Source organism: Delphinus delphis, chromosome 17, assembly GCF_949987515.2.
Source record: "Delphinus delphis chromosome 17, mDelDel1.2, whole genome shotgun sequence".
Taxonomy (NCBI): domain Eukaryota; kingdom Metazoa; phylum Chordata; class Mammalia; order Artiodactyla; family Delphinidae; genus Delphinus; species Delphinus delphis.
The window spans coordinates 48,270,208-48,297,868 of NC_082699.1; the positions used below are offsets into that span (position 1 = coordinate 48,270,208).

The 27,661-nt window shown below is 39.1% G+C and overlaps 1 protein-coding gene across 2 annotated transcripts in view; it reads right to left on the reverse strand.

Annotated features, from left to right (window-relative positions):
- LRP12 (LDL receptor related protein 12) overlaps positions 1 to 22,859 on the reverse strand; it is an 84,107-nt gene extending 61,248 nt beyond the window's left edge. The window contains exon 1 of one of the 2 annotated variants that reach the window (XM_059995050.1): positions 22,583 to 22,859. In XM_059995050.1, coding sequence (XP_059851033.1) covers positions 22,583 to 22,661 — 79 coding nt within the window. In that variant the 5' untranslated portion in view covers positions 22,662 to 22,859. The remainder of the gene's footprint in view (positions 1 to 22,582) is intronic. The other variant, XM_059995049.1, reaches the window with a different exon arrangement.
- Positions 22,860 to 27,661: the final 4,802 nt, after the last annotated feature.

Consider the following 27,661-nt stretch of genomic DNA (forward strand, 5'->3'; position numbering starts at 1 on the left):
GCTCAGGAAACAGACCTCCATCCATCTCAGGATGAGTTAGGAGTCCTCCTTGATGGTCCCACAGGACATCACACTGGTACTGAGCTATAAGCATATCATCATTACCACAGTCCTTATCATCCTGTTTTGGGTTATTAATTTAACTGACCATCTTCCACAGCAAATTTTGAGTGTCCTAAGAGCAAAGAAAGTCTTGCCCCTCCTTTCCTTTTTTCTTTTTCTTTCTTTTTCACTCTCTTTCTCTCTGCCTTCCTAGTGCCCAGCAACCACATCCCAGTTTCTGACACAGAGTGAAACTTCAGTAACTGTTGAGTTAAAGAATCAAAATTACCAGATTTTAAGATTAAGCATGGAACATCCTCCATACAATTAGCCATTTGGTTCTCATTTCTAGTTTGCTCAGAGGGTAAGAGGAAAGAAGGAAAAGGATGAAGAAATATAAAGAGGAAGATAGGCATTCTTTCATTAGTGAATGAAGTTAAAAAGCCACGAGGGGAAAGAGAGACTTTAGATCCAACTGTCCACTTGGACAACAGGCTTTAGAGAGCTATTTCTGATCGCTGTCCTTCGAAGTGTAAAATATTGGTAAATGACTATTCAGAGCTCTTGAGTAGCTTCCGTCTTTATACTGTAAGGGACGCTACTCTGCATTAGCTTTAGCAACTTGCTGGTGGACAAGAGAGGACACTAAGCCAAAGGCAAGATGCTTTTACCATTTTTGATCTTCAATGACTCCTGGGTTCTTAATAGCTTATAGCCCATCAATCTAATAAATATATGTAAAGAATTCCCTTTTTTTCCTCTGAGCAGGTAGCTAGCTTTTCACCTACCTCTACTAAAGCTCATCTCATAACTTACCTGTTCTTTCACAGAATCTTAAAACTGTATCTTGCAGTTTATCCTGTCAACTAAGCATTTTCCTATAGAAGTATCATATATGAAGTTGAGGATTATCCTTTTCACATATCTTTAAACAATTATTCAATGTAAGTGTACCTATCCTTGCTATATAGGTATGTTTCCTCAAGTGAAAAAAGAGAAAAATATTTATTTACCTGGCGTGTATTTGTTGCTATAATATGAACTTTCAAAAATTTTAATTTACTTCATCATCAGAACAAATATTTGAGGTAGGTATTGTCTCCAGTTTACAGATGAAAAAACTAAACTTTAGAAATAGTAAACTACTTGCCCAAGGTGAAACGTCTAAGAAACAGTATCCAAACTTAGGTCTGTATCATTACACAGATCATGCATTTAATTCCTTCACTGTACTTTCTGAAATATAAATGGGTCATATTTTGAATAATGATTTTATCATTTGCAAAACACCTTCCTAATACGTATCTTTTAATTCTAAAACAATTCCAAGAGTAATTGATATTCCCATATTAAGACCCAGGAAGTTGAGACTCAGCAGTTAAATCGATAGGACTAAATCTCAGTTATTGAGAGTACAGTCAAGAATGGAATACCAGATCTCCTGCTACCAAGGCCAAAAGGTGCAGATCTAACCTTAATAGATGCTCCTCTAACCTTAATAGATCTAACCTTAATGATGTCTAGATACAGTGGAACAGAAGAAAACCAAGATTTGTACTTAGATTGACAAGGATTCCAAGAGATGAGCGAAGTTTAAAAAGATAGGTCAGTAGTTGTTAAAAGCAACCCAGAAGACCATACTAAAATCTATTATAGATAGTATACGACAGCATGATGACATGGTGGAAAGTATATGAGCCTTGACATCAGAGTCTTGAGTTTGACTCCTGCTTTTGGTATTTACTTACTTTCTTTTTTTCTTTTTGTGAAGCATGTTAAAGTACATGCCACATATCATTTCACCTCTATAAACTTCAATATGCATCTCTAAAAATATAAACATTCTCTTACCAACTACAATGCTCCTATTTTAACAAAATTAATAGTAATTCTTGATATCATTTAATATAGCCAGGTCATAATCAGGTTTCCCCGGTCGTCCCATAAATGACTTTTTACAATGTCTCCACATTTCCTTTGGTGAGAGTATTTAAGTCTCTCTTAACCCACAGTGATACTCCCTTATTTTCCATTTCACTGACTTGTTACAGAAACCAGATCAGTTGTCCTGTAAGAAGCCCATATTCTGTGGTGTCACTTCCTTTTGGTGTCACTTAACTTTGTTCATCTAGCTCAAGGGTCAGCAAACTTTTTCTGTAAAAGGCCAGATAATAAATATTTTAGGCTTTGTGGGCCATATGGTCTCTGTCACAACTACTCAGCTCTGTCACTGTAACGTGAAAGGAGCCATAGACAAGACTTAAGTGCAGGGGCTTCCCTGGTGGCGCAATGGTTAAGAATCCGCCTGCCAATGCAGGGGACACAATGCAGAGCCCTGGTCCAGGAAGATCCCACATGCCGCGGAGCAACTAAGCCCGTGCGCCACAACTACTGAGCTGCGCTCTAGAGCCTGCATGCCACAACTACTGAAGCCTGCAACAAGAGAAGCCACCACAATGAGAAGCCCGGGCACCGCAAAGAAGAGTAGCCCCCGCTCACCGCAACTAGAGAAAGCCCGTGCACAGCAACGAAGACCCAACGCAGCCAAAAATAAATTAATTAAGTAAATAAATTTTAAAAAAAGACTTAAATGCATCAGAGTGGCTGTGTTTCAATAAAACATTATGAAAAAGACAAAACAAAAAACATGCAGTGGGCTGGATTTGGCTCAAAGGCCATAGTTTGTCAGCTCCTGCTGCAGAAGCTTGATTTCATGCAGGTTCAACATTTTTGGCTGGAATTCTTCTTCAGAGCTGGTGCTGCCTGCTTTATATGTATCCCTGCAGGCTCACTATCTGCTTGCCCTATTTTTTATAAGTCTGAGATTAATCAATAGGTCCAGATAGGGCAGTCTGATCCCTTTACTGTAACTTCCCACACAACCATTTGTCTAATAGTTTCACTTATTGATGATCATAGCCTGAATAAATTATCTCATTAGGGGTGGAAAAATAATTTTCTAATCCTGCCATTCTTTATACATTCATTAGCTGAACTTCTGCAAAGAACTCTCCCTCAATAAATGTTATTTACTTACCCTGAAACACAGTTCATACAGAAAAAAGGGAGGATAAATGCTTAATTCTTTCCTTATAATTGTTTATTTTCAGAGTAGGAGTTAATGCCCTATTTGTTACCACTGCTATCTGGTAACTTGTTGAAGTGATGTGTGTGTGTGTGTGTTTCTTATTACAAGTCTGTTGTTATGAACCAAGGAGTTTTCTATATTCAACCAGCTATCTTTATTACTCTTTCTGATACTTAAGTTCTCTCATCTTTGGCCAATGGGAGCCTCTTTATATTGGTCCCTGTGTCCTTTTGGCATGCACCACTAACTAATCTTGGAGAGTTCCTTGCTTTTTGATACAACAGAATGTCCCAGGCTCATCTTTTGGTATTTTCTGCCCCAGACTGAAATCAGTCATTCACCCATGACCCTTGCATCCTTTCAATGAGGAATGGTATTTACGATGACAGAGTTCCAGCTGTGCTCAACGCTATTGTGCTGTTATTACAACATGTCACTGACGAGGGTATAAACAATATATAATCTTGGGACTTCCCTGGTGGCGGAGTGGTTAAGAATCCGCCTGCCTATGCACGGGACACAGGATCGAGCCCTGGTCCACGAAGATCCCACATGCCGCAGAGCAACTAAGCCCGTGCTCCACAACTACTGAGCCTGAGCTCTAGAGCCCGCGAGCCACAACTACTGAGCCCATGTGCCACAATTACTGAAGCCCATGCACCTCGAGCCCATGCTCCGCAACAAAAGAAGCCACTGCAATGAGAAGCCAGCACACGGCAACAAAGAGTAGCCCCTGCTCGCTGCAACTAGAGAACGCCCGCGTGCAGTGACGAAGACCCAAAGCAGCCAAAAATTAATTAATTAATTAAAAAAAATATATATATAGTCTTGAATTCATGGGCAGAAGTAAAGTAGTATACTCTTTCTGGAAAACAAACCCTAACTCTAACTGTGTGACCTTAAGAAATTATTTAAATTCCTCTATGGCTGAGTTTTCTGTAAACTGGAATTAAAACAGCGTCCATCTCACAGTTTTAATATAAAGATTAAATGAATTTACATATATATGGCATTAAAAGCAATGATTAGCATACGGTAAGCACTCTCTAACAATCAGGTACTATTTTTATTGAGAGCTTTGAAAATACTCCAATCTCTGACCCAGTAACTCCACTTTTATGACTTAACCATAAGGGAAATAATTTAAAAGTTAAGATAAAAATTAACGAAAGCATGTCAATTACAGTATTTATAAATGTGAACAAAACTGTGAACATCTAACGGTCACCACTAGGGAAACAGTTTATGAAGAAAAAGTGATATGGAAAAATGCCCAAGATATATGTCAAGTAATGCTAATAAACCCATCAGCCAAAGATACCATTTCTACTAGTCAAGTATGAACGCTTATTTCATTGCGCCCTAACCGCATTTTGATTTGTATGCCTTTATTGAACACTTTGAACACTTAACAGAACAGTTTGACTTTTACATATTTACTAAATTAGTATGTGGTATCTATTTGCATTTCTTTGTGAAGTTAATTTTTGTTTCTAATTTTATTAGCTATCCAATTACTATTTCTATAAATTATCTTTTGTCTATCTACTGAGAAAGAAAGAAAATTAACATTTTATATAGAAAGTATTTGCATAAGTTATTCAAAATGCTCACAACAAACCTTGAGGGCACACAGCATAAAATCAAATAATCCAGCATCTTGCCATTTAGAAATCTCAATTAATAGCAAACCAAAATTAATTCAGAAAACACTAATGATCTGGCATCTGTGGCTCATCTATCAGCATCACAAGCAGATGAGTTCTAGTAATGAATTTAAAAAAGCAAATATATCAGGAATTAATCAGTTTGCATATAAGCTGCATTGAGTTTAGGGAAGTCTCAGGGTAAAACTACAAAGCAGCATAGTGTAATGGTTAAGAGCACCAATTCTTTGTGGGTTCAAATACAAGCTCTTCCACTTACTAATTATGTGACCTTTGCTAAAATACTTAACTTCTCTGTGTCTCTGATTCCTTATATGTAAAGTGGAAATAATAATAGTATCTAAGTTGACAGGGTTGCTATGAGAAGTAAATGAGTGTGTGTGTGTATATATACATACACAAACACACAGTGATTAGAACACTGCCTAATACATAGTAACTGCTGTATGTTTGCTATTGTTACAAAAATGAGTTTATAAATTGATCCCTCCTTGTCTCCTACTACTTTGTAAAGCACAGTTTACTATTCAAATACTGTATTGTTTTGTGACTATTTCAAAATATTCCTACTTTAATTAGCTATGCACAATTTGGGTGATCAAGGTACGATTCTTTTTAAAGTGCCTCTGATGACACTTCTTTTTCAAGTGCCTCTGATGACACGATTCTTTTTCAAGTGCCTCTGATGCCAGACATAATATCCTAAAAACAAACAAACAAACGATAAAGCAATCTCAAGAAAGAACAACAAAGCTGGAGGCATCATGCACCTTGATTTCAAACTATATTACAAAGCTATAGTAATTAAAACAGTGTGGTATTGGCATAAAAACAGACACATACATCAATGGAACAAAATAGCCAGAAATAAACCCACACATGTACGGTCAATTAATTTACAACAAAGGAGCCAAGAATATACAATGAGTAAAGGATAGTCTCCTCAATAAATGGTGTTTGGAAAACTGAATAGCCACAAGCAAAAAAATGAAAATGGACCTCTATCTTTACACCATACACAAAAATTAACTCAAAATGAATTAAAGACTTGAACATAAGACCTGAAACCATAAAACTCCTAAAAGACAACACAGGCAGTAAGCTCCCTGACACAGGTCTTGGTGACAATTTTTGAATTTGGCATCAAAAGCAAAAGCAACAAAAGCAAAAATAAAGAAGCAGGACTATATCAAACTAAAAAGTTTCCATACAGCAAAGGAAATCATCAATAGAATGAAAAGGCAGTCTATTAAACGGGAGAAAATATTTGCAAATCATATATTTGATAAGGGGCCAATATCCAAAATATATAAAAAACTCAAACAACTCAATAGCAAAACAAACCAAACACTCAGACTACAAAATGGGCAGAGCATCTGAATAGACATTTTTTCAAAGAAGACATACAGATGGCCAACAGGTACATGACAAGATGCTCAACCTCATTAATCATCAGGGAAATGCAAATTAAAAACCACAATGAGATATCACCTCAAACCTGTCAGAATGGCTCTCACCAAAAAGACTAGAAATAAGTGTTGGTGAGGATGTGGAGAAAGGGAACCCTTGTGTGCTGTTGGTGGGAATGTAAATTGGTGCAGCCACTATGGAAAACAGTATGGAGGTTCCTCAAAAGATTAAAATTAGAACTACCATATGATCTATTCAATTCCACTTCTGGGCATTTATCTGAAGAAAATGAAAACACTAACACTAAAAGATACACTCACTCCCATGTTCACTGCAGCATTTACAATATTCAAGATATGGAAACAACTAAATGTCTATCAATGAATAAATGGATAAAGAAATTGTAGTATATATATTACATATATATGACAGAATAATATTCAGCCATAAAAAATGAAATCTTGCCTTTTGTGACATGGATGGACCTGGGGGCATTATGCTAAGTGAGAGAGGTCAGACAGAGAAAGACAAATACCATATGATATCTCTCATATGTGGAATCTAAATATATATATATGCGTGTGTGTATATATATTTCCAAGCTCACAGATACAGAAAATAAAGCAATCAATATAGATCATATACACCACAACTACAAAGGTTTCTAACCTCCCACAGCAGTCCTTCTCAAACTTGAATATGAAAGAAATCACCTGGGGATCTTGTTAAAATGGAGAGTCTAATTCAGTATCTGGGGCAGGGTCTGAGAGTCTGCATTTCTAACAAGCTTCTTAGGTAGTACCAATGCAGCTGGTTCAAGAACAGCACTATGAGGGATCATGAATGAGTTTTAAGGAGTTCTGGAATCACACATTATCACATACAACATTTTCTGTGACTGTGCATATGTAGATTAGTTTCTAAGGAAAGGACCTACGTACAGTTCTTACCATATTCTCACGAGCGGGGGAGCAAGTAGGGAAAGGGCAGGTAGAGAGTAAGAGAATTTGTGGGAGAGGTAACAAAGACACAAATCAGTTCCACTGCTAAATGAAAAAAAACTGTCATTATAAAAAGGAAAAAGTATTTGTAAAGGCAACTATTTTACATATGTACAACAATTATAACTTATAAGACTAAGCTGAAGAATGAGACAATTCTATATTATAGACAATTATATTGTAGAAAATTACAACTTAGAAGACCAAATTGAAGAATCTTTAAATTCTAGAATAAAAAGACAAGGATATAAAACTAAGAGAGAAAAAAGATACGGCCAGGATATCTACTATTCACTTAACGGGAGTTTTAAAAGTAGAGAACATAGGATAAAAGGCATTTAAAACACATATACGTAGGTATACATACATATACACACATACACACGATATATATATATATATATACCTATGTGCATATATTCACACACATATATGTACATGCACATGTATTTTAGAAAAGTATCTTTAGAACATACAACTAGATATGTTCAGATAAAATGCCCACCAAATACCAAACAGTAACAATGACTGAAGATACTAACAATGACTGAAGATACACAGGGGTGAAAATGGTAAACTCCAAAGATAAAAAGAAATTCATGATAAGCTTCCAAAGGAACAAAGGAATTACAATCAAAATGGGAACTTAAAGTTACAAGATGATAAAGTAACATACACAGAATTCTGAACAGAAAATATTGGAACCTGGAATTCTATACCCAGCCAAACCATTGTTCAAGTGTGATGGCAAAATAAAGAAACAATTTCAACTGTGCACACCTAAGAATACATACAACCACTACATATTTCTTAAGGGGGGGATAATATACAAGAATGTACTTCAGCAAAATAGAAATATCAATCCAATTAAAGACTTCAAGAAAACTGTCATGGGACAAAGAAAATGATAAGGGAGAGGGAGAATAAAACTTAAGGAATCAAAATAATTGCTGAGAATGAGGATGCAAATTTTACTGTAATTAATTGGGGGAAGTATTTTAACATCTTTTTTGTTTTCTATGTCTGTGTGTATATATGGTCTGTAAATAAGTTCACTTGTATCATTTTTTTAGATTCCACATATAAGTGATATCATATGATATTTGTCTTTCTCTGCCTGATTTGCTTCACTTAGTATGATAATCTCTAGGTCCATCCATGTTGCTGTAAATGGCATTATTTCATTCTTTTTTATGGCCGAGTAATATTCCATTATAAATACACGCACGCGCGCACACACACACACACACACACACACCACATCTTCTTTATCCATTCATCTGTTGATGGACATTTAGGCTGTTTCCATGTCGTGTATATTGTAAATAGTGCTGCTATGAATACTGGGGTGCATGTATCTTTTCAAATTAGAGTTTTTGTCTTTTCTGGAACTATGCCCAGGAGTAGGATTGCTGGATCATATGGTAACTCTGTTTTTAGTTTTTTAAGGACCTCCAGGCTGTCCTCCAGTGGCTGCACCAATTTACATTCCCACCAACAGTGTAGGAGGGTTCCCGTTTCTTCACACCCTGTCCAGCATTTATTGTTTGTAGACTTTTTGATGATGGCCATTCTGAGTGGAGTAAGGTGGCAGATACCTCATTGTAGTTTTGATTTGCATTTCTCTAATAATTAGCAACACTGAGCATCTTTTCATGTGCCTGTTGGCCATCTGTATGTTTTCTTTGGAGAAATGTTTATTTAGGTGCTCTGCCCATATTTTGATTGGGTTGTGGGGTTTTCTTGATACCAAAAATATAATTTATAAAATAAAAAATTGATAAATTGAATTTTATCAATTAAAAAAACTTCTGTTTTGCCAAGGCCACTGTCAAGAGAATAAAAAGACAAGCTATACAGCTGGGTGTGTGTGGGTGTGTTTGTGTGTGTATTGATATCTATATAGATATAAAAACTCTCAAAATTTAACAGTTAAAAAATAAACAACCAAGCCAAAAATGTGCAATGGACTTAAATACTTCATCCAAGGGGATACAAAGATGGCAAAAAAAAGTATATGAAAAGATGTCATCATTAGTCATTTTAAAAAATGCAAATTCACATCAGATGAGATACTGCTATTTACCTAACAGAATGACAAAAACAGAAAATACTGACAACACTAAGTGCCAGCAAGGATGCAGAGCCACTGGAACTTGCACACGTTGCCAGTGAGAATGCAAACTGGTACAGCCACTGTGGAAAATGGTTTGGCAGTTTCTTATAAAGTTAAGCATATGTGTATAACTTATGACCCAGCAACCCTACTCCTAATTATTTATCCTAGAGAAATAAAGCATATCTCCACAAAAACCCATATAGGAATGTTCACAGATAATTAATTAAATAGCCAAAAGGTGTTAACAACTCAAATGTCCTTCACCAGGTGAAGTGACCGACTGTGGTGCATCCATACAAAATGGCATATTGATCAGCAATAATAAACTGTTGTCCTGTGCAACAGTGTGGATGATCGCAAAGACTAAGCTGAGCAAGGGAAGCCAGTCTCAAAAGGTTACACACTGTACACTTCTATTTATTTGAAAAAGACAAAACTATAGTAATGAAAAATAGATGGGTGGTTATCTGAGATTATGGGTGGGGAGAGGATGTGACTATAAAAGATAGCAGGAGTGAGTTTTTTCGGGTGATGTATCCTGATTTGCACGGTAGCTACACAAATCTGTAATGTGTTAACATTCACAGACCTGAACACCAAAGGGAAAAAGAATTAATTCTACTGTATATCTTTAAAAATAAAAATGAAAAGATTAACAAACTAAACAATCATCTTAAAAGCTAGAAAAACAACAAAATAAACAAAAAAAAAGTGCAAAGAAATTAATCACATAGAAAACAAGAAAATTAGTAGACCATAAAACCAAGAGCTGATTCTTTAAGAAAACCTAAAATAGAGAAAACTGTGATAAGTGTGTTCAAGAAAAGAATGACAGACAGGTATTAGGAATGACAAACGTGATATAATCACATGTAGAAAATATTTTTGAGAGCACATTACTTACAACTTTAAAGCAAATGTGGAAATAGAAATGAAATTACAATATTCTAGGAAAATATGACTTAGTATTTTTAACAAAATTGGCTCAAAGAGGTAGAAATTGAAAAGATAAAGTTACTCCCCAAAAGTACCATGCCCTTATAGTTGCAGGGTAGAGTTCTAAAAAACCTATAAAAAACCGTAACTTCTATTATTTTAAATTTTGTTGTGGCAAGCCCCCTACTTAGGTCAGGGAACAAAAGAATAAATTTTTAAAAAATACACAAAATAAAAAGCGGGGATAAATCATGTATCCTAATTCGAATTCTCTGTAACACCCACATACTTCAATCAAATCCAGCACTCAGTTCCTTACTGTAATGCAGTGGAAGAAGTAATGTGGAGTTGAATCCTATTCATACTGAATTTATGCAATTTTATCTGTGCTCACTCATAGTTTTCATATGGCCCCTAAATACAACCATTTTATCTGGTGCTCAAAAAACTTCTGTACCAACGCTAGAGAGAAAACTGGATGTTTTGTACTTAATGAAAGTATGCTGTTCAGCACTGAATATTGTAAAACATGTATACTGTACTTGAAGATGATTTCAGAGAGTTTTAAAAGAACTATACTTTAGCCTTACTCACTGACATCAGAACCTAAACTGTGTGTAGTGATTCCACTCCAGCTGCACAAATAGGAGGCTCCCCCTCTATCTCCTACCCTCTTTAACAGCGTGAATAGTCTTACGTACAAGTAATCATGTCAGTGGAAACACAAGGTCATACCTTCCATAGTACTGGGGCCATATTTTGGTTAATGCTATGGCTGCTACCTTTTGAGCAAATAAGTGTGGTCTTAAAGTATAATCACCCCCAACAGACTAGAAGTGCCCATCTGGCAGAACACAGTGGTCCTTCCCCTGGACTTGAGCTCAGTCTTCATTTAGCATCTCCATTTTACTCCACAGATGCCTCCTTCAGACAAGAATTCTACTGCTCATACAACCAGTCCATTTCCACTAAGGTATCTTATATGCTTCTTTGGTTATAAGGCCCATTCATAAGAAGGGATTTACTTCTGACAGGCTCATCTGTATTACCTTGCTTAGTGAAACAAAATTTATCCTCACTAGGAATGAAAACATTTCTCCTGTCAGCGGGACAAGGCTGTTTATTTTTGCTTTCTTATTGTAACTGTAGCTATACAGGTCTCCTTCCCTAACCTGAAAAGGCAAAATAATCACAACTGGAACAGTAAATTTTTTTGCACTGGTCTTGACCACTGAAATCAATTTTAAAAGGTGTATGGATTATAAGTGTGTCTAAAAGAACAGATCAACAGATATGAAAATTGGGAAGAGGAGGGAGGAAATCAGGTCACAGGAGAGAGAACGAAAAGGGGTGCAGGGAGTTAGAAAGCTGGCAGTAACTACAGACTGATTTCATAGATACAAACACAAAGTCTTAAGAAAATTAGTCAATGTATTCCAGCAGATTAAAAGATAATATATCGTGGGCTTCCCTGGTGGCGCAGTGGTTGAGAGTCCGCCTGCCGATGCAGGGGACACTGGTTTGTGCCCCGGTCTGGGAGGATCCCACATGCCGCGGAGCGGCTGGGCCCGTGAGCCATGACCGCTGAGTCTGTGCGTCCAGAGCCTGTGCTCTGCAATGGGAGAGGCCACAACAGTGAGAGGCCCGCGTACCACAAAAAAAAAAAAAAAAAAAAAAAAGATAATATATCGTTACCAACTTGTTGTGGTCTATCCCATAAATGCAAAAGTAGTTCAACATAAGGAATCATATGAATGTAATTTACTCCATTCGTGGATAAACGAATTCATTTATTCAACAAATACTGTCTGGCATGATGCTAGGTATGATTCCCTCACATAATTCTGGCCCTCACAGATAACTTACGATCATCTTAGAAATGAAAACACTTATGTGTCAAAATTAAATATCTAATCTCAAAAACTTATTGTATACAGGAACTCATGTAATAGCTCCAATTTGATTAAGAATATCAGAAACCTATAGCAAACATCACACTTAAAATTTTGAAAGAAAGGGGATGGGAACCATTAAAACTAAAGGCTTAACAGATATCGACTGCAGAGTATGGACCTTATCTGGATCCTGATCCAAAGAGTTTCTAAAACTTCATGTTTATATGACAGCCAGGGCAATGTGTATATGGCTAGATATGTAATGATAATTAGGAACTGTTAACTTTTTAAGTGTGATAGTGGTATTGGACTTAAGGTTTGTTTTTTGAAGCCTTCACATCTTAGAGATACATACTGAAATATTATTAGATTAGGTACTTGGGATTTGTTTCAAAATCATTTGCGTTTAGGGAGTGGGTGGAGGAGTGGATAAAACAAGGCTGGCCATATAATGATCACTTGTTGAAGCTGGATGTTGGGTATATCAGGTTAATTATACTAGTGTCTCTACTTTTGAATATGCTTGAAATTTCCAAAGTACAAAGTTTTAAAATTGTTTTTAATTATCAAACACAATGGCAAAAAATCAAGCAAAAAAGAACAAAAACTAAATGCAAACACTAGAGAGAATCTACGTTATCAGAAAACCTTCTATGGATACTATTATTCAACATTATTCTATTCTTTTTTTTCCAAAGTTATTACTTAAAAACTTTTATTTGAAATATACATACAAAAATGCACTAATTGCAAGTTTATAGTTCCATGAGTTATCACCCCCAAAACCCATATCTGTGTAAACCACCGCTTAGGTCAAGATATAGATTTGACCAGCAGTCCAGAAGCTTCCATGGTACCCATCTCAATCACTACCCCCACCCCCGCCCAACCCCAAGAGGCAACTGCTCTCCTACATTAGTCTAACTTCTAACACTGTACTCATACGGTAGCTATAATTGTGTGCCTAACATGTTTTGATCAACATGTGAAATTTACCCACCCTACCTGCAGCGGTACTTTGGGGTTTTTTTCCTTATTTTTTTAAAATTTGTTCTTTTCCATTACCTTGTAATGAGAGCACCTTGTTCTCAAAATGTGGTCAGTGGACTCTTGGGAATTCCCAACACCCTTTCAGAGTTTAATAGAATACAGAAAGCTCACTGATTTCAGATTCCACATTGCAACTGAACTTTAAAAAACTACTTGTCAAGTTCTGGTGTAGCATCAAAGAATATTCACATTTATCTGAAAAGGCTACTAAAATTCTTCTCCCTTTACAATTATCTATGTGAAGCCAGATTTCTTTCTTATACTTCAAGCAAAACATGTCACAGCAGACTGACTGCAGAAGCAGACATGAGAAATCAGCTGTCTTCTATTAAGCCAGACATTACAGTGATTTGCAAAAATGTATAGCAACGCCATCCTTCTTACGAAACTTTTTTTTTTGGAAATTTTAGTGGTCATTTTACATATTTTTAAAACGTATGCTACTTAAGGTCACACGTAATGGGGTTGGTTTCTTGTCATTTTAAATGGGTTAATAAATATTTTAACAATCTCTCAACTTTAATTTACCATATTTAAAAACATATATATCTGTCACACAAAAAACATTCTTTGGATCCCCCAAGAACTGTGGAGCCCTGCGTCCCAAAAGTTTGAGAACTGCTGCTGTACGGTTTTCCCTTATGTGAATATACCATATACCATAATTTATTCATCTAGTCTATCGCTGATGGACATATGGGCTCTTTCTAATCTGGAATTAAAACAAGCAAGGATGCTATGAATATCCTTGTACGTGTCTTCTGACGCACGTGACGTCCCCACTTCTGTTGAGTTTATACCAGGAGCAGAACTGCTGGATCACAGGGCATGTTTACACTCAGCCTTAATAGATACTGACTGTTTTCAAAGTGGCTATTAAGCATTTGAAATGTGGTTAGTCTAACTGAGATGAGCTGTAAGAATAAAACCTACACTAGAGGGCTTCCCTGGTGGCGCAGTGTTTAGGAATCCACCTGCCAATGCAGGGGACACGGGTTTGAGCCCTGGTCCGGGAAGATCCCACATGCCGCAGAGCAACTAAGCCCGTGAGCCACAACTACTGAGCCTGCGCTCCAGAGCCTGCGAGCCACAACTCCTGAAGCCTGGGCGCCTAGAGCCCGTGCTCTGCAACAAGAGAAGCCACCGCAGTGAGAAGCCCGCGCACCGCAACGAGGAGTAGCCCCCACTCACCGCAACTAGAGAAAGCCCGTGCACAGCAACAAAGACCCAAGGCAGCCAAAAAAAAAAAAAAAAAAAAAAAAAATTTACACTGGATTTTGAAGACTTAGTATGAAAAACATAATGCAGAATATTTCATTAATAATTTTGTATTGGTTACATGTCAAAATGATAATATCTTAGATATATCAGGTTAAATACATTACTAACATTAATCTCACCTGCTTTTTTAAAATTTTTAATTCGGCTACTACAAAATTTAAAACTATGTATATGACTTACATTTGAGGCTCACAATATGTATCTGGTAGGCAGCGATGCTCCGGGGGGAATATAGAGAGGTAAAACAGGAAAATACCAAGTGTGCATACTAAGAACAGTCTGAGATGCTTAGGAGACAGGCACCTAGTTTTGAAGAACCAGAAAAGACTTCCCAAAGGAGGTAATATGTAAAGGAAAGCTGAAGGATGGCAGGAGTTAGCCTAGTGAAGAAAGTGGTGGAGGAAGGTAAAACCAGGCAGGGAGAACAGTGTGTGCAAAGGCCAGGAGACAAGAGAAACGTGTTCAGTATGGCACAAACACGGTGGAGGAGAAGGGCATGGTGGAGGGAGTGACAAGAGACAAGAAAGGGAAAAACTAGCTACATCGTGAAGGGCCTAGTGATGCTTCTATTTTAAGAATAGGGAACTATTGGTTTTAAGCAAGAAAGTTACATAATCATATCCTCACTTTAGAAGAGTCACTCTGCTGCTCCTCTGTGTGATGTGAGTGAATAAGGACTAGAGTCAAGTTGGGGCTGTTACAATAACACAAATTAAAAACTAACGAGCCTTTACATGAAGAGAACAGCAGCAGAGAGACGCAAACCTTAGGCAAAATCACTACTCTCAAAGCTTCAGTTTCTTCTAATAATACCTACCTCAGAGTTATTTTGAGGATTTAAGAAAAGCATCTTTTTGTAAAGGAGTTCTGTATTCTAACTCTTGGTAAAAGATTTTAGTATCACTAGAACAGGCAATAATAATTCCAAGAAACTGAATTCTATTTCAGAATATGCCAGATAAAAGATTCATGTCTTCTCCAACTTATTCAAACCTATAAGATACTTTAACAATCAATGAAATTAAGTCAGATAATTACATCTGAACGGTAAATTCCAACTACGACACATCCCACTGTGCTCCATTTAACCTCGATATGAAAAGATTAACACCAAATCCCATCTCTAAAAACTGAAATTCAAGTGAATTAAAGGTAAGTATGAAGTTACTCTCATTCAATGGTAAAAACATGAATGTAAAACGATTTCACTTCTTCACCAAACTGATACTAGCAGGGCAGGGCAGTGAGTTATAAAGTATTTGAGAGAACTAGAAAACTGTTCAGTTGGCTTCATTTACTTTGAAGTTTTGGGACCTTCTAAAGTTATATATTCTGTAAATAAACTATTCAATCCAGGGAAGAAAGGTAAAAGGTCACTTTATTTTTCCAAAAATGTTTGAAGTTCTCTAATCTGCCAATGCATTCTTTTTTTTTTTTTTTTTTTTTTTTTTGCGGTACGCGGGCCTCTCACTGCTGTGGCCTCTCCCGTTGCAGAGCACAGGCTCCGGACGCGCAGGCCCAGCAGCCATGGCTCACGGGCCCAGCCGCTCCGCGGCATGTGGGATCCTCCCAGACCGGGGCACGAACCCGTATCCCCTGCATCGGCAGGCGGACCCTCAACCACTGCGCCACCAGGGAAACCCCGCCAATGCATTCTTGACTCTTCTAAGACATAGAGCAATCTTTAATTGATCACTTAGTAGAAAGCATTTAACTTGGGCAAAAAGTCCTTGAAATCTAACTTTTATTCCACCCTTTCCTTTTTGCCTTAAATACTCTTAAAACACTGTAGAAAGTTTTGTTCTGTACTTATTTCATCCACAAAAATGAACAGTCCTTAGAACTGAGTTCTCCACAGAACCCTTCTTAAGCCTCCCCCCTTGTAACTTAAATCCCCACTCCTTAGTGTCATATGCTATACAACTATTCACACACAATATCCCTTCTTGAACTGAGTATTCTTAACCTTCTCTTTTCTAGATTAAAATAAACAGAAACTTAACTTCCTAAGGGTCTAAACTGATTTACTGAATTATGAAAACAGAAATCACCCACAACCTCTCAGCCCTTTTCTTCACTCTCACCTGATGATCTCATATCACTTTGAGAATTCTCCATCATCCTACTACAAAACCTACAGACCTAAGTCCACTTGAACTAATATTTTCCTCCTTAACCTCTTGTGACGAGAGAGGAAGCACCCCTTCCTTCCCTATCAAAGGGGCAATCCATACTCTTCTTTCCACCTCCACTGCTGCCACCTCAGTGTCTCTCACCTGCATTACAGCCGAAACCTATCATCCCACCTCTGCTCTTGCCTACTTCTCAACAATCCACACAGGGGCAAAAGCGACTGTTTCAAAACAAAGATCACACTACAGCATTTAAACTGTGTCAACAATTACACTTAAACCCAAACTCTTTACCATAGTTTCCAAAGCCCTGAGTCCCTGCCTAAGATTCTAGCCTCACCTTGTCACTCTTACGACCACTGTGCTCCGGCTACTGATTTTATTTGTTTAACTGCAACACACCAGCTCTTCCACATCAGCTTTTTCCTAATTCTGGGTCTTTCACGTGTTGCTCCCATGTGCAAGGCTCTCTTATCCCAGTCATAACATGGTTAGCTGTCCTTCAGGTCTTTCATTCTCCTCTACAAGGAAGGCTTCCTCTAACTACTCTGTGCCTGGTATTCACTTTGCTGTCTCCCGTTTGTTTTTTGTTAAAGCACTTACTACAAGTTATTCACTAGACTGGAAGTTTCACGAGGGCAGAAACCACCTCCACCAGGCTGTCGTGCCTTACATAGTGCCAGACGTAAGCAAGCGCTCGACAAATATTTGCTAAATGAATGGAAGAGTGAAGAGAGAGACAGGATTAGGTTGTGGTCCTGGCTGTACTACTTCCTAGTGCTTTGATCTTAGATAAGTGACAACTTCTCTGAGCTTCAATTTTTCTCTTCCATAAAAAAAGGAATAAATACCTTGTAGGATTTCTAAATAAGACCTAATAAATATTAACAGACTATGAATGAAGACCAACCACAGTATCTGAACTTAATTGAGTAAATGTTAGTTTCCTTCCCTTCCTTCTATAGTTTAGACAGAATTCCCTAAGCTAATTTCATATTGAAACTAGAGATAGATAGACAGGCAGACAGACCTATCTATCTATATACACATCTACTGTTGCATCTACTTAAAAGGACTAATGACATGCATCTGAACAGACAAATTGGTAACTTGTATTTGTAGGATCTAATCCAATCCTACACCTTAGAAAATGGAGAATAAGTAGTATACATCTTACTCACCCCTCCCACAAAGGACAGGGTGGAGTGAGGAGAAAATGAAGAGAAACCAAGAAATGGGAGGGAAAGATAACCTGAGAAATTAGAAATCATTAATTCAACCTCAATTCCTAAGTTTAGAACAACCTTCATTTACCTATAAAGACCTGTAGCAGGAACAGGATTAGTACTCATTGCGAAATTCTGAAATAAAACATTTTCTATTTGCTTAAATCTACATACATCTCACCTATATTAAAGGTATTTACCTCCTTTTTACCTTTCATTCTTTAAACTGTAATTTCATTGATAAGATGTAAAAAAAACACAACAAAAACCCTCCAAATACAAAAACGCCTCACATCAGAAAAACAAAAAGTTCTCATTGTTGCCTTAATTTCTTGATAAGCTTTAAATTTTCTAACCACAAAAATTAAGTCCTTTTTTCCCAAACATTTTTTTAAACTGCTGCTCACTTTTCAGCCTGACATCATTTTTATGTTTTCTTCAGAGATTATACTTTCTAGGAACGTTCTAAATCATTTACCATACATCATTCAGATCTCCTCCACATTCTCCCTGGAACACAGGTACCCCTCTGAGAGTGGTCATTTAATACTTTCTGCCTGGTAACCGCCTAGAATTTTGTGGAATGTGCTGCATGCCTTTATATTCTCCCTACGATATGGATATAATCTAGATTCTAAACCCAAGGAAGGGTTTATATTAAGCAATTAATTCAGTTTTACTCAACATATTTTATGTAATCAAGGCTGACTTTTTTAGAAGTAATTGGAATCTGGTTTAGATTTTTTTTCTCATGTTCTAGTTATTTCTACAACCTTTCTAAAATTGGAACTTCTAGCCTATCCTTAAACTGGAAATTTATAAAATCCTGCTGAAAGTTCCATAAAATTCACAGAGAAAGACTCACTCATTAGACATAAGATGCAAGAGTAAAAAGAACACGCTATGCTTCCACAACATCTAGAACAGCAGTGTGTACAGAAAGAATTTTTGACTATAATAAGCTGAAAACCACTTTAAAGATACATTTTTGTCATAAGTTCAGTCAGTACATGTCAGGGAGAGTTCTTACTGCTCCCAAAAGCTCTAGCAGCAAGTAACCGAAGACTTTACCACCTACAACTCTTCAAGGCTGCTGTAAAATGATATACAAATACAACAAACATTTAAAATTACATTTTAAGGCTTCATCTAGGGCAGTGCTTTTACAAACTAACAACTGTATTCTGTAAGTGGGTCCAAAATTACTTTATTGAGTCCAAACCAGTACACGAAGAAAGGAAGCAGGAGAGAAGGGAGGTGAAATAGGTTAAAAAACATCAGAGTACATCACAGGTAGTACCAGCAAGGATTATTTCATGAATTTTGTTTTGTTCTGTATACTGGGAGTAATATAAAATGTATTCTAGGTATTTTAATCTTCTAAAAAAGATTTGAGGGCTTCCCTGGTGACGCAGTGGTTGAGAGGCCGGCTGCCGATGCAGGGGACACGGGTTCGTGCCCCGGTCCGGGAAGATCCCACATGCCGCGGAGCGGCTGGGCCCGTGAGCCATGGCCGCTGAGCCTGCGCTTCCGTCCGGAGCCTGTGCTCCGCAACGGGAGAGGCCACAGCAGTGAGAGGCCAGCGTACCGCAAAATAAATAAATCAATAAATAAAAATAAAAAAGATTAGAAAACACTGATTTGGGAGACAAACAGAGTGGAAAAGGATAAAGCAATGGAACTGCCATAATTATCAAATTATGGCTTGGGAGGTGAGCAAGACTAACAGCTTCTACTGACGAGGAGATGGTTTGGAAAACCTCCACACATTTTAACAGCCAGATATCCCCGTGTGAGATATGAAGAAGCACCTTCTCCTCTTACAGCAGGCCTAACACATGCCAGCAAGGTCACAGCTGCCCCCACTAACTGTTCTTATCCCTTCAAACTTCCAATGGCAGAGGTCAACCTTTACCTTCTCCTAACTCTCAGGAACATTCGGTGCAGTTAAGCTACAGCAGCTCCTGAAAGATAATTGTTGGTCTTTGAACAACTACTCCTAGAAAACATTAACTGTATTCCATATCATAATCTAGAGTTTCAAATAAGGCTTTGGCATTCAGAAAAGTAACTTGGAAGTAAAACAGTCATACTATTCCACTAAAACAGTCACATTTATTAGTCACACAGTCCACTAAAATGGTCATGTGAAGAAACTAAGCACCAAAATAAAAAGATTACTTTTAAGGTATTTGAAATGTTTCAAAGATTCAAGGCACAACCTGGAGCCATTTAATATTACAGTTTAATAGATAAGAAAGAGTCACTCTGTGAAGGGTTGGTATTGGAACTGCCCAAATATCAGCCAATCAACCTGCATTTTTTTCACTGGGTCTAAGTTAAGGGTTACTCTGAATATTCAGTTGCATTAACAAAGGTTTCTCATTAGTTTTGAAGCCACTTTGAAAAAAACACACATTTTGCTGTATAAGGGACAGTTTCATAAATTACAGTGTATAGTTTTTCTAAAGGCTCAGAACAGGTGATGGGTACTTCTCAGGACGCATCCACTCATCACAACTACTGCATATTCAAGTAAAACAACCCCACTATTGTTATGAAAGCACACACACCCCCACCACACACACACTATTATTATAGCTGCTTCTTCTCTAATATAAATCCACACAGGACAGAAGAGGACAAAAAGTGCAGCAATAAAGAGAATTTCCCCAAATGCAGAGCGAAGGGTTCCTTTAATCTCTGCTCACAGTTTAGTGTCCCGCCTGGCTCACTACCTCCGTTTTCTTTATACTTTAAAACTTGCTGTGTGGCTTGAGATATCAACCCTTAGCATAATCACTTGCTAGTTTTATAATGTGACCCCACACTGTTGGAAAAAGGAGCTTCAGTCTTTGCCTACTAACAATTCCTCACTAAACACAAATTCCCAAAACATAAATATCTGATAAACATCTACCAGAAAGTCATTTTGTGTACAAGTACAAAAGGATGCACCAGGACAAATTCGGGGGTTCACAGCCTCTTATCCCTAGAGGCAAAAAGAATTTTAGTTCAAACACTAATGACATAGCTCTTAATGAAAGCAGAGCTAAAAGAACCTGTTTATTTATCCAATCTGATCACACATCACTAAGACTCAACTCTGATTATAGTAGAGGACAAAGCTGGACACTCTTAATCACCCTAGATTAAAGATGCCTCTAGCTTTCTGCTCTCTCCTGGGCCATTACACCAAACCTAAAGCAGAGCTACACCCACCTTCAGGCTAGAAGAAACACATAATAGCTTATTGATCTCTGGTGCAGACCCAAACCCACAAGTCACCAAGCAAGTAGGGATCACAGCCACTTGATGCAACTAACAATCAGAAGTCATGCACTGGGTTTTCTGTTCAAATAAGCACACCACTGGCAATTACCACATCAAATGTGGACCAACTCCTCCCAAACAAAAATAAAAATATATTAATCAGGTCAGGGAGCAATACATTCTGAACCACACAGAAAAACTACTATTTCTTGGTTGGCAGTAAATATCGATCTCAGTTCATTAAATTCTTCATTTCGTGTAATTTCTCAGGTTTTAAAAGTTACCGTGACATTCAATTCCATAGATAAATGCTTTCAAAAGAGATAATACTTGCTCGTAGATTACATGTTGACTGAACTTCATCCCCACCACCATTAATGGAATTAAGTGTTTGTGGCAAATGACTTAGACTTTTCAGAAGTAAAATTTACCAAAGAATGATAACTTCTAATTATTTTCTTCTGAAGAAATCAAAGCACCACTCCCAAAAGTAAAGGTTAACTGTGTTCTCTGAAACAACTATACAATGTTTTAAACTGATGACTAAAAACAGTCAAGCCAGAAGTGGAACTCAAAGTCTCTCAAGCAATGAATGTTCTTTCCAATTAATTCCGTTTAGCTCTTGTTCTGACCCCTGTGTACTACGTAAAGCTTGGTCCTTACTCATAGCCTCAGCCATCTCTTAACCTCAAAGGAATATATGTAATACAACCCACAGACTGGAATAAAGCAACAGTGACAACATTAGCGGACAATGATGGATGAAATGCCAAACGAACTGGGAGTCAGGGCAGACATGTACGCCCTAAGAGGGAGAGACTGAGGTGGGGCTGGAAACTATTTTCTGGCCTTCTCCCGCGTGCTGCTCCAGAGCAAGGGGCAGGATCCTGCATGCCCGGGATCAGCAGAGCCCCCGAAGTGCAGGGATGGGAAGAAAACAGCGGGCTGCTTTGCCAGGGAGTGGGGAAGGTGAGGGATCGGTGCGGTGTGAATTCCACTGAGGAGTGAACTTCCTGGCCCAGGGTGGGGGGGTTGGGGGTGGCAGGACGGTCCCGGCCAGCGGCGGGGGGCGACCTCCCTTTCTTTCTCCCACAGTCCTACATCTTTGTGTGTGTGTGTTATTCAAGGGGCTACGAGTCCCCGAGGAACCAGCCGGCCACCGTGGCCCTCCAGCCCAGGTCGGGAAGTCCATCCGCCACCCTCTAGCTCCCAGGGGGCTCCCCGGGTCCGGGACGCCCAAACACCCACCAAAACCCCGAGGGTCTGGAGACAGACGAATGGACCAAAGCATCTTCGTGTGTGGACACCCCCTCCGCTACATCCAACCCTCGCCGGGTCTTTGTCCCGCCGGCGGCCGGGGTCTCTGCCGGTTCCTCGGGGAGCCCCCTGTCCTGGAGGCCTCGGGGCCCGGGGTCGCCCCAGCTTTGTTCAGTCAGCGGGGCGCGAGGTCCAGGACACTTACCGTACACCCCGGCGAAGAAAAGCAAGACCAGCGCAGACCTCCACCGCGGAGACTCTTTTGTGCTCCAGCGACGGGCCATAACCACGGCAGATGGAGCGAGCGAGAAGGAGATGGAGGAGGCGGAGGTGGAGGCGGAGGCGGAGGAGGAGCTGGGGCCAGACGCCGCCGCCACCGAGCCCCCGGCAGCTCCCTGCGCTCTCCGCGGCGGCGGGAGGGGGAGGGGCCGCCGTCGCCGCCGCCGCCCGCGCGCGCTCCCTCCTTCTTTCTGCCTCCCTCCGGACCCCCTCAGCAGCTCGCCGGCTCCCACCCGGGGCGGCGCGAGAGTCCTCCACGGGACGGCTCTCCCGGGAGCCGGGGTAGCCAGCGCCGGTACGAGGTGAGGGGGCGGCGGACGCGCGGCTCCAGCCACGCGCCGCATAGGCTAGTCGGCGCCGCCACCCGCCAGACAGCGCTAGCCGGCACCCGCGCCCATCCGTGCGATCGGCAATCCCCTGGCCCGCCTGCCTTGGTTCCCACCCCGCGCTCCGCTGGACTTTCTAAGTCTCAGGGCCGCTTTCCCCGTGACAGAGGCCGGAGGAGCAAGGCAGTGCCAATAGATGAGCGAGCGAGAGAACGCGGGTCGATGGGTTCCCCCGGGCTGGGGAGTGGGGGTCGGCTTCGGCGCTTCGCTGCAGTCAGCGGTCTCGGGGCTGCCCCTGCGGGTTGTATGAGGACGTGTTGGGTGGCGGAGAGTGGCTGCGCGAGCGAGGAGAGTGGGTGTTCGGAGGCTGGGAACTTGGGAGTTACTCTCCCCTACCCCTTCCTCCCTTCCTCCACTTAACCCGCGCGGAGCTCGGAGTGGGTGGGCGCAGGTTAGTGCCGAGACCCCGGCCGCTGGTCGCTGGGAATGCCTGCTGGGGAGCTGGGGCTGGACGCCCACCCTCAAGGTGCCCGCGATGAGCCGGACAAGGTTGGAGTGCGGAGCACTTCCAGTCTGGCGTGGAGGTGGCTCTGACATCCCCCGGGGGGGCTGGAGACACCTCGGGGGTCGGGAAGTGAGAGAGGGGTTCACTCAGCGACCCGTGATTTCTCTAAACATCTTTCTCCATCCCAAGAAGTGTGATTCCTCCTTCCCTTACCTCTCCGTAGCACTTCCTAAATACAATTGTAGTGACACTGGCACGTCAGATCTTCCGCCTTGTATTTGTAAAGTGTTTGTCGACACGTCTCATCTCCCCTACTAGATTATCATTGACCTTTACATGCACTCTCCGGGCTATTCAAGGAAGACCTACAATGCACTATGCTGTCCAATTGACACAGGTTATCTCTTTTTCGTCTCTAACAACCTTGTGAGATAAATATTATTATCCATATTTTATAGATAAGAAAACGAGACAAGTTAAATTACCCAAGATAGTGTAACAAATGAATAGTTTGAAACAATTTTTCTTATTCCAAATTCAAGGCTGTTTCCTCTCTACTCTAGTGTACTCTAGCACAATGCTTAGTGCGTAGTAGGTAAATATTAAAATTTAAGATGAATTTCTTTGAAGGTACATTTAGTCTTTCCGTCTATCCGCTACCAATTTGTCCCCTTTTAGATTTTTCCCCCAGGAAATGGTATTGCAAACGGTGAAAAAATTATTAACAAACAATGCAAAACCCAATAATGACAAATCTTGTATCATTTGGCAAAACAAACAAAATCGAGAGCTCCAAAAATGTTTTGTACCCTCGCTGGAGAAAAAGGAGGAGCTTCAGTGTACTTCATTTAACAATCAACAGTTGTCTGTACTAATTTTAGGATTTGAGATTCTACTTGCTTGATTCTTGAGATCTGTTTCCAGAAATTGCGCTGCCATGACCACTGTGTTTAGAACAGGTCACAAACAAAATGAAGAGAGACTGCACGGCATCTTCCTCTCTCCACTTTTAGTACCAGTCAAGGAACACCAGTCCCAAGACAAGAGGCACATTGCTGTCCTCTGTCCCTTGACTCTTGTATTCACAACCCTCTCACCCTTGCACTTGCTCATCCACCCAGACCTGTCTTCTGAGACTTACCGAGTTCTCAAACCTTTTGGTCTCAGGGGCCCTTTAAAAACACTTAAAATTTGGTGAGGACTCCAAAGAGCTTTTGTTTATGTGAATCATAGCTACTGATATTTATCATTTAGAAATTAAAACAATTTTAAAATATGTGTAAATTTATTTAAAATAAAAAAATGCATTACAGGTTATCTCTATTTTCCAAAACAAAAAAAAAACAGTGAAATGTGTGGCATTGTTTTCATCTTTGTAAATCTTAATGTCTGGCTTAATAGAAGACAGTTGGATTCTCATATCTGCTTCTGCATCCAGTCGGTTACAATATGTGGTGTTGGTTGAAGTATATGAAGAAAATCCAGATTCACAAAGATATGTATTGATAATTGGCAAAGAGAGGATGTCATGTACCTCCCCAGGGTCCTCAGATAAAATTTTGAGAGCTGTTCATCTAGGTGTCTATCTTAACACCTTCAAAAATCTAAGTATTTTGTTTCTTGTTGGAAAAAAACCTGATAAATATTCATTCTAAGGTATTAGAAGCTGAGCGCTTCAGTGTTCACCACCAAGGGTATTTATGTTTCATAAGGGAACATTTTATTTATACAAAATCTAATCCTAATAGAATATCAGACATTGGTAAGCAGCAGGGCACAGATTAGGTATTCAGTATTACCCTTTTTATTACCTAATCTATTGAGCTGAGTACCTAGATGTCTACTCTTAGGCTAATATATCAAATAACTCATATATGAGAAAGCATTTAGAAGTTTATAAAGCTATATAAAGTGGTCAGTGTCTTTAACAGTTCTATTGCAGTAGGAGTGCTGATTTAACCTGGCCAGTGTTCTGATCTATACCCTATAAAGCATAAAGCATTCTCCTGAGGCTCATGTGGTTCTTAATCTCGGGGTCCCTGGATCTACAGATGTGTTTCAAGGATCCTGAAATTGTATGAAATTTTGTGCTTACATATTTTTATAGGCAGAAGATTTGTTATTTTCAGCAGATTCTTGAAGGGCTGTGTCAATCATTTAAAAAGAATGTTTAAGAAAAATTGAATGAGGTAACTACTTGAGTTGCTTCTTAATCCTTTTCCAAATGGTTCTCAAACTCCTCAGGTACATGCATTTGGGAGAGGAGAAGTTCATGGACTATTTCTTTTCCCCTTGACATATTCGGAAAAGAGCCACCCACCCACCCCCTCCACTTTATGGAGATGTACCCTTAAATAATCCTTTTGTTTTGATTTTACACTTCTCTTTCCTCCCTATTTGGCTATCACCATATATGATGGTTTAATTTTCACTCTTGTTACTAATAAAAATTCCTTCCTTCCTGGTGTAGACCCTGCTCCATTTAGTAGCCTTTGAGAACCTCGTCCACTCCCAGTGAGGTTAGAATGGGAATTTAAGTCTACCACTGAGCATCATCTTTTATTGGAAAGAAAATTGATGGTAGTGGTTTTTCTACTTGGCATGCTGCTAGGCAAAGCTGACTCTTTTAACTCCCCCTCAAAGGAATATTATTTTAAAAAAGAAAAACAAACTTGATAAACACATATAAATAACTAAGAAAATTTTTTTTAAAGATTGAAGTTAAATAAATGAGAGATCTTTACAAGCAAATTGTAATTTCCATTGGAGGTGAATAATAGAGGGTAGCAAATGAGATCCATCAATCTAGGCAACTTCTATACCAGTTTCCTAGCACATTTATTGTGGTTATTATTTATTATGTTCTGTGCTCTGACAGCATACCCCAGCACTGTACCAAGTAGTCAAAAACATAATCCTGGCTATAAACTAAATATCCCCAGTCCATACAGATTGACCTTCATGAACTCAACTTCTTAACTGCAAAACCTGATTGTACAGCATGCATGAATTTACAGGGCCAACAACATTTGTCTCTTGTAGCCATATGAATCAGTTGCACCTACCAAGAAAAAAGGAGGGAAAGGGGAATTAACTACAGACATTGGCTTTTATAAAGAGATACACTGAGTGTTTTGTTGTTTAACTGCTAGGTTTCAAAATGTACATAACTGTGTTTTTTAAGTTCTTCCCATGATTGATTGAGATTATGAACTGGAAATGCTTGTGGGATGGAATCTTATTCTCTACGAGTCCATCAGAAGTGAATTTAGCAACTGTGATGACAACCCAAGGACTCTTACATTGCTAATTTCAGGCATATACAACTTAACTGTTTGTAATCTGCCCAAGTGCAAAAAGGATTTGAGGTGCCCAGTGTTATTTGGCAATATAGTATATTGTAGTTATTAAACGTATAGGCCTTGAGAATTCAACAGAGCGGAGCCTGACCCAGGTGGTTAACCCTGGTCAAGTAACCTAACCTTACGTGCTTCATATTGCCACCAAAAAATGGGAAAATATGGGCGCCTCATTAAATTATCTGCATGCCTTAAATGAGATAATAATAATTGCTGACATATATTGAGTACTTACAGTATGCTACGCCTTTAGTTCTCAAACAATCCTATGATGTCGATACAATTATTACCTCCATGTTTCAACTGAACAGACAGAGAAAGGTTCAGTAGGTTTCTCATGTTTCAACTGAACAGACAGAGAAAGGTTCAGTAGGTTTCTCAAGAACACACAAATAGTAAATGGCCAGCATTTAAACTCAGGCAGTGTGATGCCAAACACGCACTTTTAATCATTCTACCACGTTTCATGTAAAGTACTTAATACAATGCCAGGCACTTAGTAGGTGCTCAATAAATGGCAGCTACTATTATTAAACATATAAATAACATAAGCAAAAGAGTCCTTATTCTCTAATCTCATACAATTTAAAATGCAGTGTAAGTAGTACTTTTCTGTCTTCCTTTTTCCTAGAAGTAGCCGATACTCCCCTGATTTGGGTTTAAGTTAGACATAAGCCTCTTTTAGATTTCTTTTTAAAAAGAAAAGTCAATCTTTAAAGTTTTATTTCCTTGAGTTTTGGAAAACATGAAGCAAGCATCAGATGAAATATAAGTCTGGTTTTTTGCTGCTTGAACTAAAATTTTTTTTCAGTGAC